The sequence below is a fragment of the Pogonomyrmex barbatus genome, unplaced genomic scaffold, assembly GCF_055798465.1.
Source record: "Pogonomyrmex barbatus isolate J1 unplaced genomic scaffold, ASM5579846v1 scaffold14, whole genome shotgun sequence".
Classification (NCBI taxonomy): domain Eukaryota; kingdom Metazoa; phylum Arthropoda; class Insecta; order Hymenoptera; family Formicidae; genus Pogonomyrmex; species Pogonomyrmex barbatus.
The window spans coordinates 2,581,186-2,602,019 of record NW_028297110.1 but is presented as its reverse complement, the minus strand read 5'-3'; the positions used below and the strand labels follow the sequence as shown (position 1 = coordinate 2,602,019).

The following is a 20,834-nucleotide window of genomic DNA, read 5'->3' as shown; positions in this document are numbered from 1 at the left end:
TATATTTTTTCCTCGAACAGAAAAATTTTATTAAATTACAAAAGAAAAAATGAAGTGGAACAAATTTTGAAATAAAGAAACACTTTCCGTTGAATATATCTTTTTTTTGGGGGGGGACAACGGAAAATTTGATTAAGTTATAAAACGGAGGGAGGAGTGTAAAAAATGAAAAGTGCAAATGTATGAAATTTGAGAAAGATTTTCCCAACCTAAAGTCATCGCCGAGTGGCATCAGCACGACGTTGTGAGTGAACAAGGAGCCGGTTCTCGCGTATTGCTCCAACAACAGCTCGGCCATCTGCTTGACGTTGTTGGGCGTGATCTCGACCGCGCGGACCGAGTACTCGGTGTACTCGCCACGTATCTTGCGAAAATCAAAGTTGAGGCAGACGTGCGGATGTGGGCCGCACGAGTGTTTGATGTTGTAAATGTCGAACGGCTGATTGTGGGTGAGCATGTCGGCGGTGCCGTCGCGATCCCACGGCTGCCGCCAGACGAAGTCGCCGTATTGCTTCTTGGCGAACCACTGCTTCCACGCGTAATGTATCCTCTGGATCACCGTGCCGGATGCGCCGGAAGCTCTGAGGAAGTAGGGTATGGTGCCGCCATGGCCGAATGGGTCGACGGACCAGCCCGACTCGGGAACCACGTCGAGATTCGTTTTCAGCCACTGGTGACCTGAAATTTGGGAGAGGAAGCTTGTCAGCTTCTAAGCCAGCCACTTGAGAAATATATCTATCGTAAAACAAGTTTAAACACGATTGCTCTGATTATTATTATAATATTAGTTATAATAACTGTACGCATCGTCAGAAATATTTTACGAAAGATATTAATTATCGAATTATTTTCGGAAGATAATATAATTCCTTTTCCGTCTCCTTTCGTTAATATTTAAATATAGAGGATATCTTTTTTAGCGCGCGCAAGACGGGCACTATGTTTCAGAGAAAAATAAGAAAGCTTGTTGAAATCATTTCCAGGGAATTCGCAGTTATTTTCAAAGGGCAGCTGTATTTAAAATAAAAACAAGAATTTTCAGATATTATTTTTATGTTTTCAGTTATTTTACTTTGAACTATAGTTCGCCATTAGATATATTCGAAATGTAAATTTTAGTTTGCTAATAGGATTCGATATAATTCGCATATGGCTTTAGTTTACGGTTTATTCTCGTTTAATCTGCTAAAACTAATCTACAACTTAATTATGGATCGCGAATCGCAAAAGCCGCGTCTGCCGGCCTTTTTTACGGCATGCATTAATTTGCATTCGGGGAAGCCTTTTAAAGTTCATTCTGCCGTATTCTGCACGATGCGATCAAATATTCATAATGTGGATTAATCCACTGTTTCCGTGTCCAGAATATTTCAATTCTTTTAGTGATAATAAACGTGCACCGAAAACGTAAATTTACATCGACTGATGTCCATGCACGTATCAAAATATTAAATGAATGAACGTAATAAAATCCGTCAATGAAGTCTGTTACATATCGATAAATCACTGATTAAAAAGCCAAAACGAAATGACGACAAAATTCTCCAAATGACCGTACTTAGCCAAAATATATTTTTATTCCTAACAAAATGTAATGCTGTACGCTCTGCATATAGATTTTTTAAAAATAAGATATTATTTAAAGTCCATTTATAAGTCGATTTTATAAATCATGGATTTTATAAAATAATATCTTATTTTAAAAAATCGTCTGTTTTGCGTTTAACAAAAATTTAACATAAATTACACGAACACGTATGGATGATATTTTACTTTTAAGTTAATTATAGAATTATAAAAATTATAAAATCATGGATTTTATAAGAAATATCTTATTTAAAAGAATCATCCGTTCACGTTTTAACAAAAATTTTTATGAGCTACACGAACACGTACGGATGGATTTAATTAAGTTAATTATAGAAACACTATACAACAAAAATAAAATAAAGTCTCATCGCGATGTTTCCAAAGTTAAAGCGAAACAGCCGGTAAATCGGAGTCGGCAAGCAAGGAGAGTTAGAGTAAATGCGATTAAAGGAATACGCCATTAGCAGATGGGAAACATCGGACTCGTCGAAAAAGTTAGCGCCGCGGTTAGGAAGAGGGTCGTCGATCATGCCCGGGCAGGGCCAGACGATGCGGAAACTTACGGCATGGTTGGCGAACGAAGCCGCGAAATTAATCCCGCAGGAACGCAAGCGTAGAACGCGAATAGGCTCACCGAGAGGAACGGCTAATAGAATTAGCTCCGCGAAGTCAGCGGCACTTAAACGATAGGTATGTAGGAACAAGAATATATACTCCCCTCCCCTCCCCCCCCTCCTCGCCCCGTCTCTCCGTCCAGTTGTGACAAGCGCACGCGTTTGCCGGGTGTCGTGTACGTTATCGGCGTTAAACTATCGTCCGACTGGTGTTTTTAGCATAATCTCGTGAATGATTGTTACGGATGGCAATTACGGTACGATAAATGATATTTGCGAAGCACGCGAATAGGGTACGGCCTGTGTAAATCAAACGAATTATGTCACTTAAACCAATCCCTCTCCCCGCGATACGCATCGTATCCTATTTTTTAGTGTATTTTATTCGATTCTCCGATTCTCCGATAAAGAAACGAAAAAAAACTACAACGACTCACTATTACTCCGCGATCCGTCTGAACGAACGTTATCGACGATTCGCGTATTATCAACGTTCTCCCATGGACATCGGTTTGCCATGAATGAGATTTTTCTGAAAATTAGCAATTATTCAACAAGCGTGCGTATGAATCCGGCTTTATATAGAAAAGTCCACACTCACCGTTCGCGATTTGATACCGTTCGGGGAGTATGCGGAAATTAATGTTCACTTTGTGACGTGAACATCTCGTGAATCTACCTAAAATCCAAATTCTCGGGGTCATTCGCAGCTCGCTCGCAACCCGGAAATTGCATCAATTATTCGAGAAAGCCAGAGCTCGGCCGCAAATTGCGCGTTCGTCGTACTATCCCGCCGATGGAGGTCGCATTATTGTGGAAGTCCGGAGATAGATAGAGAGAAAGAGAGAGAGAGAGAGATAGAAACAGAGAGAGAGAAAGAGAGAGAGAGAGAGAGAGAGAGAGAGAGAGAGAGAGAGAGCGCTAGGGAAAGAGAGAGAGAGAGAGAGAGGGGGGGTGAGGGATATGGAACAGTTGAGAGACGAGGACGTGGATATAAACCAAGGTGGGAAAGAGGGACTAGAAGGGTGCCTAATGCGGGGAATAAACCATTAAACTGTACTCAGCCGGTGCTCGACTGATTATAACTCGTTAGAGCTGCACGACATGTGTGCATTAACGGAATTATCGCGGGTTACAACGCGTTGCAACCTACCCTTGAAAGATTGCGTCTCTTTCAACGTGTGAATCCGCTGCGTTCCCCGCGGGAACCGAGCGGGATAATCGGGGGAATTATTTTCTCGAGGCCGATCTTGCCTGTTTTAGAAAAAGAAGGCAACTCACTCTCTCGAAATGTAGATCGAAGGCTTAAAGAAAAACAACGAAACAATTTTTGTAAACTTAAATTCTTTTGAAGAGAAGTGAGCTTGTCACGACGGAAACGATGCGATAGGTAAAATAGATGACAATATGTAGCGCGTGAGATTTTAGAAAAGAAATATGAATATTACTAAAAATCTTTTTTTTTTTCGACTGCACGTCTGAAGCTCCTACGATCGGAAAGAAGATGAAGGCAACGAGGAAGAAGAACTTACGAAAAAACCACGGTCACGTTCTGGCGCTCCGAGATAGAACGTGCAAGTGGGAAAGCGCAGCATGTCGAGATGCGACGTGAGATATGGAATATATGCCCGAGTAAATCAACGTGCTAATTTTTTGACTAAACCTCCAACTTGACTTCCCTGAAATTTTAGATGTCGAGTTTATCACGGGACGCTCGAAAGAAGCGGCATTTTTGGCTTCAACATTTTTGTACATTTGTTCAATTCGCGAAGCCTAGATCAAAAACAGAAAAGAGAATTTGTAATTCTATTTCCCATTAATTCAATCTGCCAGATAATTCACACACTATCTCTATATAAAGCATCTGTTTTTTTTTTTCTTTTAGTAGTCAGAATTTGTATTTTGATGTTTTCTATTTCAAGTTGGATGTAGATTAACTCTTAAAATATCCAGATGCTATTCCAATTTAATTGTTGATTTTATTGGAGAAAAACCGTGATAATAATGCGTGAATAATGCAAGACCTCCACGCTCGTGTCTGTCGTCGATTATTAATAGTCAGATCGAGCGATAAGCCGCTGTGAAATTTTCAAACACTCCATAAAACAAAGAAGAAGCGAGTCTATCCATAACTGGCCGATAATGAGAGACATCGTGCACCACTTGTTGCTCTCGTTCCGAGTTCTAATCACCGAAGCCGCTACGTCGGTTCGGTACGATCCTTACATTTTTCCCAGTGGAATTCGTCGGACCGCACTCATTAATCGCTATTAATTAGCATCGACAGACCGCAACTCCAACTAGAACATGTGACTTACACGTCCATTTCGATCGGACTTTTTATCTGTAATTTATCTGTAATTTGGTAAAAGTTCATTTAAATTTCCATTTTCTTTTGAACGTGGTATTTTTGTAATGTAATTTAACTTCAAAAATTTATATCGAGTAATTTTGTAAGTCAATGAATCGGGGATCGAAAAGCAAGAAAGAAAGTTGATATGAATAAGTTCGAAAATGCGTTGTCTTCGCCGTTTTTATGTCAAAATTTGAAATTATTTTGCTTTCAAATTTTTTTATCAAAATTAAAAGAAAAGATGGTCTTTATGCGTTTCATAACATAATTAAAGTCAAATAAATTTGCGGGTTGCTTTAGCACTATTCAAGATGCACAACTGTGGAATCCTGATCTTTATTAAGAGATACTAAGCGTAATTGTACCTTCATGTGATGCATTCTGAGTGGTGGTAAAGCAGCCCACAATTTTTATTCAACTTTAATTATAAAACTCGTCAAGACCATCTCTTCTTTCAATTTTCACAAAAAAAAATTCGAAAGCAAAGCAATTTGAAATTTCAACATAAAAAAATGGCGACAACTCAACAAAATAACACGTTTCTATATTCATATCAACTTTTTTTCTCGCTTTTGGATTCCCAATCATTTTCCGAGCGATTAACCGTCACTTTTGAAACAACCGGTATGACATCTCTTGTAATTTACTTTTAAATTACTACTATAAGAAATAAATATAGACGATGAAATTTCTCTGCGCGTTTTAGAATTTATGCCGAGATTACGAGATTACGTCGTGCTGAGCAACATCACGATTCTGCACGTCATACAGATGATAGACTTTTACGACGCGATAATTTACATTTAAAACAGATGCCGGGTTTGCCGCAAAGCGAGGAAACTAACGGATTTTCCTGTCAAGTGGTATTTACGGGATCATACCGTGCGCATTGACGCCATTCGCTCGGCTAATTGCAGCTAATTTCCAACGCCAGTATCGGCGAATGAAAACGAGAGAGAGAGAGAGAGAGAGAGAGAGAGAGAGAGAGAGAGAGAGAGAGACGCTGTCTGCGACAGCCCTCGTAATGGACCTCGTCTCGCTGCGCTTCCGGTTATTATCGTTCCTCCAGCGCGTTACAGGTGAGCCGGGAGGGAATACCTCGCGTTTATCTCTGCGATTCACAACCGACATCGCAACACGGCCATCGCCGTGTTGTTTTCCTTGTTATCGAAGGTCTCGATTGTGGGAAAACATTTCCGGCTTCGCTATAGACGTCCGCAAACCTCACGATTGGTTCTTACTCTCTTCCGGAGTTTCAACCAACGTAAAAAAAAAAAAAAGAAAAAAAAGAAAAAAAAAGAAAAGAAATAAAATGAAGGAAAAGAACAGAGACATAACAATCTTAAAAAGTATATGTAATACTTTAAAATATGATATAGTTAAGAGAATGACATTAATCGCAACGTAACGTAAAAATGTAATAATCAAATTAGCATATAATAAATACAGAAGAAATTTTATTTTATTATCTTGCAGCGTAACTATTTTGCAATTTTCATTTTAAAATTATCTAGTATGTTATCTCTTTGAGAACCCATTTTCCCAAATGCGCGCGTGTATACATTTAAAATAAATATATTTATTCAAATTAGAATAATGATACTACGGAGAGAGTGACAGCGATAGCGGTGCTCAGATCCGAAATGAGACAGACAGGCGGATAATTAATTTGTCGTGTTTATGATTCATGCGGAACGGATTTCCATCGCAAACACCCCCAGCCATTACGATACGATCGCTCCATTGTCCTTACGTCGAATCAGGCCCTGCCGTAGCCGTATATCAGTCGGCCATTCTGATCGAACAGGTGCGATCGGAATGAGATGCGCTCGCGTTCGGCCTCGTAAATTATGCCGATCCGTTCGTCGTGACGTCCATGCGTGACGTCCGCGATTTGTTGCGGGATGTAGTTGCGGCCGAATGCATAATTCTACGCGCGGAGAGACCCGTCCATAATGCCGCGTGGCTGCCTGGGTCAGTCTGATAAAAACGAATCTAAAATCAGCGCCGCGCGATCAATATGCGGAATTTAATCGCGCCGATTTCCGTCCAGGCGGTAATAGCATAATTAGACGTAGCGATCGGTGCGGTCGTTGGCGAAAATCGAAATTTTTTTAGAATTTTATGAAAACGCGTGCGACACGTTTACTTTATTACACTCGGCGATAAACAAATTATAATTTAATTCTACCGTGTAACGTGTATAATACGTGCTTTTCCAAAAGGATTTTTTTTTATTTCAAACAATTACGTCTAAACATACCGCGGGAATTATTTGCTCCAATTTTATTAAAATTTCAAGCTTCGCGGCTTATATTTCGAAATACTCGCTGTATGCTCGAAGTTCTCTCTCTCTCTCTCTCTTTCTCTCTCTCAAATTTCCGGGGGCACCGGCATGTTTCGAACGGAGTTCAGAGCAATCGAACGCGTCGTCCGAACTCTCATGGGATTGTCTCGTCTCTTTTCCTTTTCCTGCCTCCGGCCTGATCCTCCCGCGCCCTTCCGATGCAACTGCAACCGGTCCGTTTCTCTCTCGGGGATCTCTCGATTCCGAAATAAGACCTCGTCGGCCTTCTCAGTGGCAATTCTCGAGCGAAATACTTATGGCGCGGAAAGTTCTCCGTCGCTGTAACCTTACATATGTGTATACGTGTGTGTGTGTGTGTGTGTGTGTGTGTGTGTGTGTGTGTGTGTGTGTGTGTGTGTGTACACACGTACAGACGTTGCACGCGACTCTTACACGATCGCGAGGTTGTCGCTGCCGATCTCGCTCGATGGCTCGATCGGATTTAATCAAGCGGAAGGAAAAGTGCAATTCGGAATGCGCCCGGCAGGAACGGACGGAGGAAAACCGCCGTTACTCTTTTCCGATATCATGTATACCACGTTTCAAGCTCAAACGTATATATCGTGTTTTTATATAAATGCATTAAGATCTTTATTTTATTTCAATTTCTTATTCGTGTTATTCTCTGTGTTTATCCGGCTTTATTCGTGTAAGAAAAATTTATGTTTCAGAAACGTATTGGAATATATACATATAAAAATTCAGAATTCATTAAGCGCACGGATTCCGCTTTGGGTTTTTGTCTCGTCAAGTGAACCCTAAGAGACCGCTTAGCGCCAGATGTGTGCGAGGCCAAAGTAGCAAATGTAGCAACACTTTTTGCGCAACATCCGCTCGTTTCGCGTTTCCGAGCAACGTTCTGCATTCTCGTCTCGGTGAATCGACTGCAACTGCGATCGACACTCGAGGATCTAATTACGGCCGACGCCGCGGCCCAACCCCTTTTCTTGGTGCCTCGTTTCACCTTCCCCACCGTCCGAAGGGCGGCGAGAGCAAAGAAGGCGTTGGAAAAAAAGTCGAACAAGCGGGCAGGAAGAGCCGGGGTAAAGGGAACGGGAGATGGCATTGTCTTCGCACCACCGCAGGATCTCGTTAGCCTACTTTTCGCTCTCGCTCGCTCTTTCTCCCTTTCTTTCTTTCCCTCCTGTGATCCTCCAAGCGTACGTCGTTTCCCTTTCCGCGTGTAACGCACGTTTCTCTCCGCTTTTTTCCGCTTAGGTAATCACCCTCTCTCTCTCTCGAAGGCCGCCCATTTTCCGCCTATTATCGTCGCTCCTCTCTTTTAACTCGCGCGCGCACGTCATTTTGTTCTTAGATCTTTTCCTCCCCTTTCACCCCTCTCCCCTTCCTCCTCTTTCCCGAGCCTTCCGCTTTCCGCGTTACTCCGATATTTTCGCTAAATCTGCTAGCGTTGTTATCCTCAGGCTTATGCGCCCGAAAAGTCTATAATCCAACATGTAAGAGCGGCTGCATTATAGTCCACGTAGTCATTCATGCACGTGAATTTTCTCAGGGTTTTGTGTTACATAACTTTTTACGTAAATCTTTTTCCTCGCGTCACGCCTCTCGTGTCCGTTCCCTATTATAACAAAATTGAAACCGTAACAAGCCGTTCACTCCGGGCGATTCTTTTTGCATGTCGTGCGCCGTACTTTTTACCATTACGCAACCTTCGAGAATATTAATAATTCTAGATTTTTCCATCGTAGAAAGTAATCGAATGATATACCGCCTCGAGCATTTATCGCGTATCAGTTATTTTAAGAAATTTATTACACGTCCAGCTGGGAAAACTCTTTAATCAAATCCTAATCTCATGCGCCGCCTGTTAAAGCCCGTTCAGTTAACATCCAATATTTCTCTTCGAGATAGGCGTAGGAAAACATGACTTGCCCCGTGCTTATAAGATTCGCGTGCCGCTCACGCGGACGCGAGACTCTTTATTGCCGTATATTCCTCGTCTCGAGCGGCAAAATAAGGCTCTATCTTTTTAACGACGGGAATTTCGCGATCGTTCCGCGAGCGGTTACGAGGCGAGGCGAGGCGCGCCCGGCGAGCGACCAGCGACGAAAACGCCAGTAACTAGCTGCTCTCGGTCAAAGTGCCCTCAGTCTAGTTGAGAGCCATAACCGTAACTATCCTGTAGCCCCGTGGAACAATAACTGTTCCGCAATAATAACAACGATGTGGCCGCAATAACTTTCACGTTCGCGCGCGCAATGCGGCGCACAGCGGTGCGAGACTTCCGATTTTTGAACGCTCCGTTCCTTCCGAGAAAGACGGCGAGATCTCGACGAATATTTGAGGCTCACAATGAACTCGAGAACGTTGAAAATTTAAAAATATATTTCTCATCGGCGTCGCGTAAATGCGAAATTGCCTCTCCATCGGCTATCGGCTTTCCGCGCTACGCTTTGAAACGCAAACGCGTTAGTTATTAGCGGAAAAACAACGTGCAAATCGCGTTTCTAGGCGCCACCAAGCAACGTGACGTGTCGCATGCATCGTGGGATCATGGGACTCACACCGGTGGATTTCCAGAAATTGGTGGATTTCGCCAATTCGAGAAAACAGAACAATCGGGATATGGGATATTGCGAGATGATACTCTGCTGCGCCATTTCGATGCAAATAACATTGATACGCGCAGATCCGAAATGATCTACGACGAGATCCCATTAGACCATTAGACGAATGTTCTCCGCGATCGAGAAGAGGATCGTTTCGTCGGCGGTAAAAACTAATTCGCCGTTGTGATGATCGTTTATTGATCTCGGCGTGCGTCTTCGGGGAGATTATGGTAAATTGCGATGACGACACTCTGCTGTTACAATTTTCTCGATATAGGACAAAGGAGGTAGGATGATGATTTACTAATTTTTTTAAACTAATAAAAATAACGAGTGGGTGCAAAATTATTTTTAATAGATAATCTATATAATTTAATTTCAAACTGTCAACGACAATAGATAGCATAATAAGAAACATATTTTGAGTACATCCGTATATAATTTTGTGATATTTCTTCATGAAAAATTACAAGTATATTTTCATTCTATAAAACTATTGTATATTTAAAAATGCATATAATAACATATTATTTCTTTCCATTTTTCATACAGTGACAAGAAATAAGATAACGAATGTCATGACAAAAACTATATAATCGTAAATAATTATTTTTATTCTATCTCTAATTTCATTTTCTTAAAGTAACGTTATTATAAATAATATTTTTTTTCATAAGTACTATTTACTTGTATTTTATTATGTTACTCAGGCATTATAATAACATAATAATATAAAAGGTTTGTAAAAAAGTTAATTTCAATCTTCATCATGTTACGGAAGCAAGATAATGGATACGTCCTTAAAAAATTTAAATTGAACAAAACTCTAATTTATTTATAAACTCTTCTATTTCTGTAAATGACAGGCAACGCCTTTAACTAATAAAAAAAAAACTGATCATTATCATCTGATCATTATTTTCATGTCATCACGAAAATAAAGAAATCGACAAACCTTAAGGTCGTCACACTCCTTTTCCCCACTTTTGTAAGACCTATATTACAGCACTCCATCCTACATACATACATGTATGCTATCAGGGACAAGGAGCGGAACAGAATGCGGAAATAGAATGCGAGCCCGGGAAGAAATATGAAGCCTTCGGGATACGACGCGAACGCTTTTATCCCGCGCGATATTTGCAGTGGATTTTCAGAAGCGTATCTCGCGGCGGCAGGAGCGCCGGCGATGATCAGCCCGAGAGAAACGCGTCGGTCTTAAAGGACCGGAACCCAGCCAGGTCGAAGCTCCGCTTCGACATTATCGCCGCTCGCGAGATTACGTTTAATGCTCGGTCGTCGTTTATTAAAAGATCGTCCCTTCGCGCGCCGCTGAAACTCGAGCGAAGAAACGGGAGCCCTATCTAAGGTAGGCCGTCTCCTCTCGCAGCGTCATCCGAATGCCCCCTCCCCCCCCCTCCCCCGCTCGCGCGGAGATTAATTTTCTAGATGAGAGGAAGACGAGAAATGGGATTTAATGTGACACCTAAGCGTGAAGCGCACATTTCGAACGCTCTTTATAAGATAAGACGATTATATAACGAGAAAAATCTCACGTGACACGTACAGTTTTTTTTTTTTTTTATAATACGTAACTTCAGGGATGCCACACATGTCCGCGTGGGGTATATTAAATTTTCAGGATATTGAAAAAAGCATTGTCTCGTCTCTAGGATGGCAATGTGCTCTCGCAAAAAGTTTTGTAAGTTTTGTACATAAAGTTATGTAATGTTAGATAAAAAGTATTACAGGTACAATATATTTTTATGCATAATACGAGATTTTATGTTTTATAAATATCATGCAAAAATATTACCTCCAATTATTAAAATTTTAATCCTCGGTTTTTCAAATTACATTTTTGTATTTTAAAGCAAATTTTTTTCTAAAGGGCATTATTCAACGTTGTTATACACGATTATACGTACACGCGGCGAAATGAATGTTTCATTTCTTCAATAAAATTCGAAATTTTCAACGAGTCTATGACACTCGTAATGATGAAATGATCGAATGTAAAGGTCGAAAAGTCACATCGTGTTATCGAACAATTTTCTCAAGTTCAAAGAAACGATTTGCGATTATTTATTATTATTAATTCGCTATGTGCAAACGGTACTATGTGTTACGTTACAGATACATAAGTTGTAATCACATATACGGGGCTTTGTTTGCATTTTCAACGATTAATGCACGCGATCTATGCGCGGTTTGTGCATCGCTCGCGCAAGAGAAATCGATGATAACGCGTGTCGAACTTTCGTGTTTACAACGCGGGAGAACGCTGTCTATGTAATCGCGAATATCAGCGCCGAATATTTGCATCGATGCGGGCCGCGCTCGTTACGTAATGCCCTCGAAAATATATATATATACGCATGCCCAATATATCGAATATATCTAACGCGCCGATATAGTTTAACGCACGACCATCGTTAACGACTGGCCGTGCAACTTGGCAATTTAACGTTCTAGGCGCGAATGCGCGTCGCGCCATACATATTCAGTGGCCCAATAATTAGGAGTTAATACACCTGAGCGGGCATTATTTCAATTTAATGCCGGCGAAATCGCGAATGTCGCGTGCCCGCGAAATCGCCATTGAGAGACCGAGCCGCGTTCCCTCCCGCCCGCGTACCCCCGTGTCGTGACATTGGACGTTGCATAATTTGTGCCCTATGCGTTCGCCACTTTTGGTCTTAATTCGATAATCCCATTTACGAACGGTAACGCCAATAAAGAAAGCTTGGGGAATTATTGAATTATCGATTCGCACTTGCGGTAGTATTGTAAATTCGAGATCTCAAGACTAGAAATCCTAATGATCAGCACCGCTAGAACCAAAATAGGAGGAATCCACGCGATGTAACACGTGTGACTGATATTTACGGTGAGCACAGGATTTCCACTTTGAAAAAATAAAGTTAAAAATTTTAAAACCTTGTTCTTGCATATTTCCAGACCCAGTTTGTGATTATCAGGAATCTGCGAATTGTGAAATATTTTCTTGTGTGGGGTATACCAAAGTGAGGTACTGTATAATTTTTTCGGATAATTTGAAACTAGTTCGACTGTTTTGGAATAAATCTTGATTTAAATTTAGAAATTTAGATTCAAAATAATAAAAAAATGAAAATCAATTCATCGGAATAGTTTTAATTAAAAAGATTTAAAATATAAATATAATTAACACAATATAATATAAATATAAATATAATTAACACAAAATAAATTATATTTATATACACTTATATTTTATTTTAAAAATGTTCAATGATAAGACACTATTGAAACTCTAATTAGAAAAGAATAAAATTGAGTTTCGAGAAAATAAATAAATCTATAGGACAGCTACCTGAAATAAAGGACTGTTCTTTAGAATAAAAAATGTATGATCATCCTACAGATATTTCCAAATGAATACTAACTAATAATTTTGGATTATGTACATACGTAAATCATTTTTAATATTGCACTTATCTTATCACGTTGCTAGATATATTTTGCAAAAAGTAAATGTCTTAAATAAATAAAGAACGATTTAACCGATATTCGCCGAAGAAGCAATACGGAAAACGTATTTGCTAAAAAATATTGCATATTTGCTAAAAAAAAAAAAAAAAAAAAAAAAAAAAAAAAAAGAGAGAGAGAGAGAGAGAGAGATCTCGCATCGGACTACGAGTTTAATATGGAGATAAAAGGGAATATTCGCGTTATACGAGGAGGAGGTCGCTATTAACGACGGACGTACAAAGCCAAAAGGATATATTAGCGTATACGCGGAAAAGAGGACCGCCGTCGTTTGCGTGCCGCGCACAATGGAGATTCGGTTTTTGCGCGCCGGCGATGAATACGCCCGCCCGTGCAAAAACAACGTGCCGTTAGGTCCGCGTACGACAATTATTTCGCGCGGACGCGCGGACACAAGGGCGAGGAGAGTGCATTATTGCGAGCGAGCGTGCAGGCGGCCGAGAGCGCGCTCTCGAGGAGCCCTCGTCCTCTCGCTCGGAACAGGCGTTTCGCGCGGGCGGAAACCGCGCCGACGACAGGTCATAACATGCCTGTACGTTTTGTTGTTTCATCCCCCTCCCCTACCCCCCTCCGTCGACCCCACGCTGTTAATGACCGTACGTTGTTCGCGGAAATTTCGCGTCGCGCGCGCCGTGCATGCGCGCGACGTGGGCGACGGGTCGCCCTGGATCGTTCGGAGACACACGAGATACGCGACGAATGATATTTGTTTCCCCGAAACGTCGGGATCTGGATGGGTGGAGGAAGCGGCAATTAAAGCGGCAGTTTTCACATCGCCGAGGTGGACCGCGAAACGAGATCGTTCCGGAGAATTGTACGAGAATGTGCCGCCGACGTTCATTCCGTAAATTTATATTTATCGTTATCACCGTACCACGAGAAATTGTAATCCCCGAATATTTCTTTCCAAAACAAGCGAAACTGAAGACTTCGACTCGACGAAGGGACCCAGTAATTGAAGCCGAAGGCGAGATTGTTTATTTTTAATTAAAACTGGTACTGATTCTTATTTTCATATCTTAATCTTAATACACAAAAATACAAATGTAACTTTTGTAAATCATTATACATTTAAAATAATTATATGATTTTTTTTTTTTTTTTTTTTGAAAAAAGATTTCACCTTTTTAAAATCATAATTTCAAAAGGCTATCTTTCCTCGAAAAAAGCTTTCAACACGTGTAGCCAATAGCGCTGCAAAGGATACGCTTATGCTTTCTATATAATTCTTTAGAAATAAATACTCACACAGTACTCCGAATTTAATAAATTTTCAATATAAAAATATGAAATTAAAATGGTAAAGTTCCTTTTCCGCTTTGTTTGTTGTTTAATAGTGGTACGTTTACGAAAGTAATTCCATTCAAGCTATCCTTTTCGGCGCTCGTACAGCTTTTCTTTATATTAAGTTTTCGACGTAAGCTCCCACGAGATACTATCGTATTCCGTGTTGCAGCAGGTCACGGTATGCCTGACCCGACTGCGCTATATTCGGCGAACAGGCGCACGCGGAATATCCCGGCAAACATTAGGAATAATCCTGCGGAGCGTAGCCGCAGCTATGCGACATACGTACGATAATAGTTATTACCATCCCTTCCTCCTCCTCCTCCTCCTCCTCTCCCCTCTTTCCCCCCTCCCCCCCCCGGATGAGAGAAGACCCGTTCCACGTCGTGATATCCCGACGATACAGCACGCGAGAGCGAACCCCCGTGGAAAGGTAATCAACGCCGACTGAAATTTCCACGAGGGCGGTAAAATCTTTCGCGGTAACATTAAACCGAGCGAGAGCGAGAAGGATCCTTTTCCCTTCATTGCGAGGAGCAGGAGGTGGAGGAGGTCGTAATCAGACGGCTCCGAGAGGACGAAGGAGACGTCGACGACGACGTCGACGACGGCGACGTGGCGGAGAGCAATTTTCCGTTGAGAAACCCGCTTACATCCGCCGCCTTATTACTCTTTCTCCTCCTCCACCTCCTCTTCCTCCTCCCCCTCTTCCTTTTCCCTCTCTCTAGGTCCTGCCGCGGCGTAGGATGAGAGAAATCCTTTCCATCCACTCGAATCTTCTCTCTTTCGCGTCGGCGGGGATCCTTATTGCTTCCTGCCGACCGACACTTGGCTAGCAAACGACAGGGATATCCTACCTAGCCATCTACCGGTCGCCGGAATTCCGATGTCCTTTTGCTTGTCGATAGAGTGTTTTAAAGCGCCGGCTGATTTTTATAGCGTCGGAAGGAAGAGAATATCCTTTCTCGTCATGTTCGGATCCTTCGCGTTTCCGTTCGCGTTTTTATGGACGTGTTTTTTATCGAGGTCCAGCGCGTTTTACATCTACGTTCTTTCCACGTATCTTCCTGTTTCTCACATGTTAGTATTATGATTTTATATATATATATATATATATATATATTTTTTATACTATGTTACATATATCTCTTACATTATAAGAAAAATAAAATTAATATTAGTTTAATATTTTACGTTTAATGTTTTTTAGTTTTTTATTATTTGATTTGTAAGTTACATTTCAGTTCTGTTTCTCAGTTTCTCTTTGTTAATTACTGTAATTAAATATTGTTATAATTTTATACTTACAATTGGGAAATTTATTCACAAGTTTCATAACATTAAAAGTCTGTATGTCTTAAAAAATCTATTATTCAATTAATTTATATTATTTCTGTGTATCACAGTATTTTAAATTACCAAAGAATGAGTTAAATAACAATTATTTCAATCTATAGGTCAATATTAATTAGTGGATATAAATTAAAATATTTTTTTCCGAAGGAAAAGCTTTATTTTTTTAATTTTTTCTCCAATTTTATTTTTGTATCGATCTGTTTTTCCCTTCTCTTTATAAATTTATTTCGAAAACGATTTAATAATTAATTCGAATATATTCATATCAGAGTGATATTTCTAATATTTTAAAATAATCACAATTGGAATATTGTTTTTTCCTTTTACTTTGCATACCTTCAATAAGCTGGTCCAGCATAGCGTAAATATGAGAAGTCGCTTCGTCAGTCATAACCCAGCCTCCGGTGGTCATTTCCAGTCGACCATCCTTGACTAATCTTTTTACGACCATCTTCTTCGTCGGATGAGCACTGAAAATGAAATTGAAATTTATAACGAGAAATTCATTTACGAGGAAATAGACATGGATTTCCAAAAATAGAATCGGAATTCTTCAAAGATTCGATGAATAAAATATCTTTCAAGTCTAAATGATTAATTATAGTTAGCAAAAAAAAAAAGATGGAATATAGAAAAAGAATGTAACTTTTATTATTTTTAATATAAATTTTAAAAGTATAAAAATAAAGATATTATGATTTAATTCTACCTTTAAAAAAAAAAACCAGCTCTCTAATTCAACGATCATCGAACGGAAATGAAATTTATTTGCGGATAGAGCTGATTCGTGTATTGTGCAAATAATCATTCTCCAACGTAAATGATCAATTCCAGTTTGACTTAGATCAATGTCGAGTTTAATCATTCTCGCGTGACTTATCCTGACTCGCGCTTGTTTTATATTACCTATCACGCAATTCGGGTTGCAAATCATATTTATCGCCGCCGCCGTCGCATTTCAGCCGGCCAGGATTTACGTGATTTGTGCGTCCGAGTGTTATGTACGACCTACATATCCTTCCCTATTCGAAGGTGGTTTCCACATTACGTCGTTTATGTCGGCCATAAAGCCGCCACGGATTCCACCTGCTATACGTCTCCTCCCTCCCCTCCCTTTCTCTCTCTCTCTCTCTCTCTCTCTCTGTTTTCCCAGGTGGCTAGTAGGTTGGTTTAAGGTCGCTAAAGCTAAGGTGGTTACGCCCCGGCCAAACTAGGGCATTTTGAGGATGAGCTTTCCTCGACGTGGATCTGTTTAAACTACACACCACCACCGACGTAATAAATTTTTTATATGCGGCCGAATGCCGATACAATTTCCTCGCGTTTTATGTTTTCAGAGTTTATAGATGCAAGTCGGTGCAATCAGTCTGATTGGTTGCATAACAAATTTCAATGACGAATACGTCGGAAGTGAAGCTTGGAATAAAAGTAATCATTTTAATCTATTATTTAAAAATTCTAAGGTAAAAAACAAAATTTTGCTGAAAATGTATATTAAAAAATATATATTGTACGCTCTGTACATTGACAAAAATTAATGAAAAGTAATTAGATAATGTCTTATCTTGTTAAAATTATTTTTTTCAATTTTTATTAATGCAACAAAAATTAACTATAAAAACACAAAAAAATGAAACATGAAAATGCGAGTCCATCTTGGAGATTAAAACTATTTACAAGAATACATTTTAAGTGCACAAAAATTCGTTTCAACAAAATTCTATCTTGAAACTTTCAATCGTTTGTATTATAGTATAAGCCATCTCATTTCTTTCACAAGACGAACTCTCTTTAGCTTGCGAGCATCTCTATTCCCGCTTCTCGCCAGTGATCCAATAAAACCGTATCGATCCACGAGGTGACTAAATCCTCGAGTAAAAATTACTTTTAAGCAAATCTCCGGGATCTCATTCTGCCTGTAACAACTGGAGGAGAGTAATGAAAGTGAGCTCCCTGGTGAAACTCATCTGGAACTTATCATTTTACCCGCTCCCTCTCTCTTTCTCTCTCTCTCTCTCTCTCTCTCTCTCTCTCTCTCTCTCTCTTTTTTCTCGGAATCCGCTCACGACATTTCTCCGTCTTCTTCATCCCTACCTCATCCACGGCTTTTCCGCGGCTCGTTAAGAAGAGGAGGACTACGCCATCCGCCGTTGTTCTCGGGTTTCCGCCCCGTTCTTTCAAGCACCAAGTGAGGTTCGAGTCGGTTCACCGTCATCTAGTCCCTGATACCATCGCGCCTTCCCACCCGGCCTATTTTATGACAATCCATTTCCAAGAAAGATGCTTCCGCGCGAAAAAAGCTCGCGGTTTACTTAACACACCATGGAATGTCCAGAATGTCGTTTGTCTTTAATTAGAAAGCCAGTTGGAGCGCCCGTGTTCTTGAAGGGTGGAAGAGTTGTCAAGAAGAAAATTATCAATCGCGAGTTCATTCGAAAGCCGAAGATAGAAATGAATGCCAACGGACATATATATAGTTCCGTGTGATTGTTGATTTTTCAGCGTCGACGCTCTTTTCCAGCGAGCCACATTTTGCGATAATCCATTTCGCGAAAGGCTGGCGAGAAGACCGCGAGAAGACTCGTAGTTTACATAGCGCACGAACCGACGTTTGTCTTTAATTACAAATGCAGAAGCCAACATTCGCATTAATGATTCTCTAAGAGAATTAGATCGTGGCGATATTAATTATACCTGGCGAATTCCGAGAATAACAATCCGCCCGCCATGTTTTATTGAACATTTGCATGGTGTTCGCTTTGAATCTTCTTCAAATTTTCACTCGCTTACTCCGTGTTTAATTTCTTTGTTATTAACGTTATTCCTTCTATCTAATTATTTTTTTTTAGCTTTATTATTATTATCATCGTACTAGCATTCGATATTTTTAATTTGAACGTGAAAAGGGACGATGCTCCCGTACGTTCTCTTTCTGTATAAATACATTATGAGATTTCAGAAATATTTTCAGGAATATTTTTCAATACATTCTTCAACGCGAGGTATTTGATGCGCTCTTATCCCTCTCTTTCATTCGCAAATATTGCAAAATACTTGATCCGCGTATGCGCATCGAATACACTCACCTGTCCCACCACAGCGATAAAAACGAAACCTCGCTCCAGATAAAGGTCATGTTCGGCCACTGCTGTAGCTTCGAGACCATGTTATTTAGGATGCTCCTCGTGGAACTGTGGAAGTATTGCTCGAACGTCTTCAGCCATCCCGGATCGGTGTGACTGTGAGGCACAAGGATAACCTGCAACAGAGAAACGCGATATCGTCGTGAGTTTTATCAGAAACGTGCCGCAAATAGCAATATGCGCTGGGACGTGTAGGTTAATGCTACCCTTTCACAAAATACAACCGGAAGCGTCGCTGAAGAGCCCTGGTAAAAGCAATAATTAATCGCGACGCGGAATGTTCGCGGTCGAATTTCATCTGTTCTCGCGAGTCGAGATATAACTACTAAAATTTGTTTCGCGCAAAAATTCAATTCGCTTCCTACATTTGCGTTCTACATTATTTATGTTATTTCCGTTTCCCGTTACATTTATTGTAATCTGATTATTTTCCATGTTCACATCTCGAAATATGTCTTCTGACAAGTTTGTAAGTTTATAATTCGGTTTTATTTAAATTGATAAAAAAAAAAAAAAAAAGAATAGAATGAGAAATGACAGAAGAGTTTTTCAGGGACGAAAAAGTTGTTAACGAAGCGAGTTCCGTAAATTAATGGCTGATTTATACCGTTCGTTAACCGTTGAAGGTTAAGTCGCTAAAGGCAGGATAATCAATCGGATAGGATTTTAATCCGCGATGCAGTCGGGCAGACGATGCCGTCTCCCCCCCCCTTCCCCCCGAAGGTTTCCAGATCAACCGTCTAATTCTCGCACTCGTTAATCAGGATCTTTCCGAGTGATCTATTGCCGGATAGTACAATCCAGTCGATCCCGATTTTCGCCCGGCAACAGCGTTGCTAACACGGGAGCTTCGTTAATTAGCCGGAGCGACATCGACATCCGGCTGACGACGTTATAACGACGGTGTAATTGATACAGTGCCGCGTCTCATCGCTGGTGATATACGTATTCGCAATAACGGCGAAATGGACCTGCAGATCTCGCAGAAACGATTTGCGCAATTTTATTAGTTTACCTTTGGTAGACTCGCGCTCTCGGCCGCGCTTTAAAAAGAGTGTTTCAATCTGTCTCGAGTGTCGGCGTGTCGATATTTGGAGCGGAGTGCGAACGACATTCCTCTTTTTTTTCCCTCTCTTCCCCTCTCCACCCTTACACTCCTCCCCTGTTCACCCCCCCCCTCCCCCGGACGGACTCGACCATGCGGGTGTGCGCCGCGGCGTGATTTTATTGCTGCTCGCTTTGTTGCTAATATTTCGCACTGGAATGCAATTAAAGTGCGATCGAATTTTTAAATCGCGAGAGCGGGACGCCAATGTAAGCTGAAATGTTTCTGTCTGGTGTAGCGCTCCCTTCGTGAAAACAATAACTATTAGAATGACGAGTGATTTCGTCTAATTGCAAAAATTAAAAATATCTATCGGCGAATGGTGTGAATACGCGAGAGGGAAGACGCTTGATTACTTTTGATTGTAATTTCATCTGATTTAATTTATATCACGACTCGATTCGCCTTTCATCGTATATTCATGTAGAGAATACTTTGACAGGTACATGATAAGTTCGATCGATCCTCGGATAACTCGGTCGTAATAATGTCTCCTCTCTCTCTCTCTCTCTCTCTCTCTCTCTCTCTCTCTCTCTCTCTCTTTCTCTCTCTCTCTCTCTCTCTCTCTCTCTCTCTCTCTCTCTCTCTAATGACATGTAATAGTGGAACGACAATGTCAATATCGCGTAATTGATATACATTCCGCCATAGCGAGTTAATAATTCAAATGACGTGAGACGCAACATCGCGCTCGACACAATGCACGCGATTTATTATGTGTTATCGCTGGTGAATTTATGCAATTTGGGACACGTCAGCGGGGACGATAATGTCTCTGAAGTTTCTAAAAATTTGCACTTTCTTCGATGTGCGAATCCGGGAAAGTGACACTTTCAATCCGACCTTTCGTGCATGATGAATTATATGCTGAACCATCCTTGCACGTTTATTAGATAACTTCATTTCGTGTACATTTCGTGTACATGAAAAATGTAACA

General features: G+C 40.6%; 1 protein-coding gene across 3 annotated transcripts in view; it reads right to left on the bottom strand.

Moving 5' to 3' along the window:
* Window positions 1-20,834, bottom strand: part of alpha-Man-IIb (alpha-Mannosidase class II b) — a 142,732-nt gene that overhangs the window by 6,629 nt on the left and 115,269 nt on the right. For all 3 annotated transcript variants that reach the window (XM_011635681.3, XM_011635684.3, XM_011635682.3), the window contains exons 4-6: window positions 18,735-18,907; window positions 15,985-16,118; window positions 210-678 (exon numbers count right to left, since the gene is read on the bottom strand). In XM_011635681.3, coding sequence (XP_011633983.2) covers window positions 210-678; window positions 15,985-16,118; window positions 18,735-18,907 — 776 coding nt within the window. The remainder of the gene's footprint in view (window positions 1-209; window positions 679-15,984; window positions 16,119-18,734; window positions 18,908-20,834) is intronic.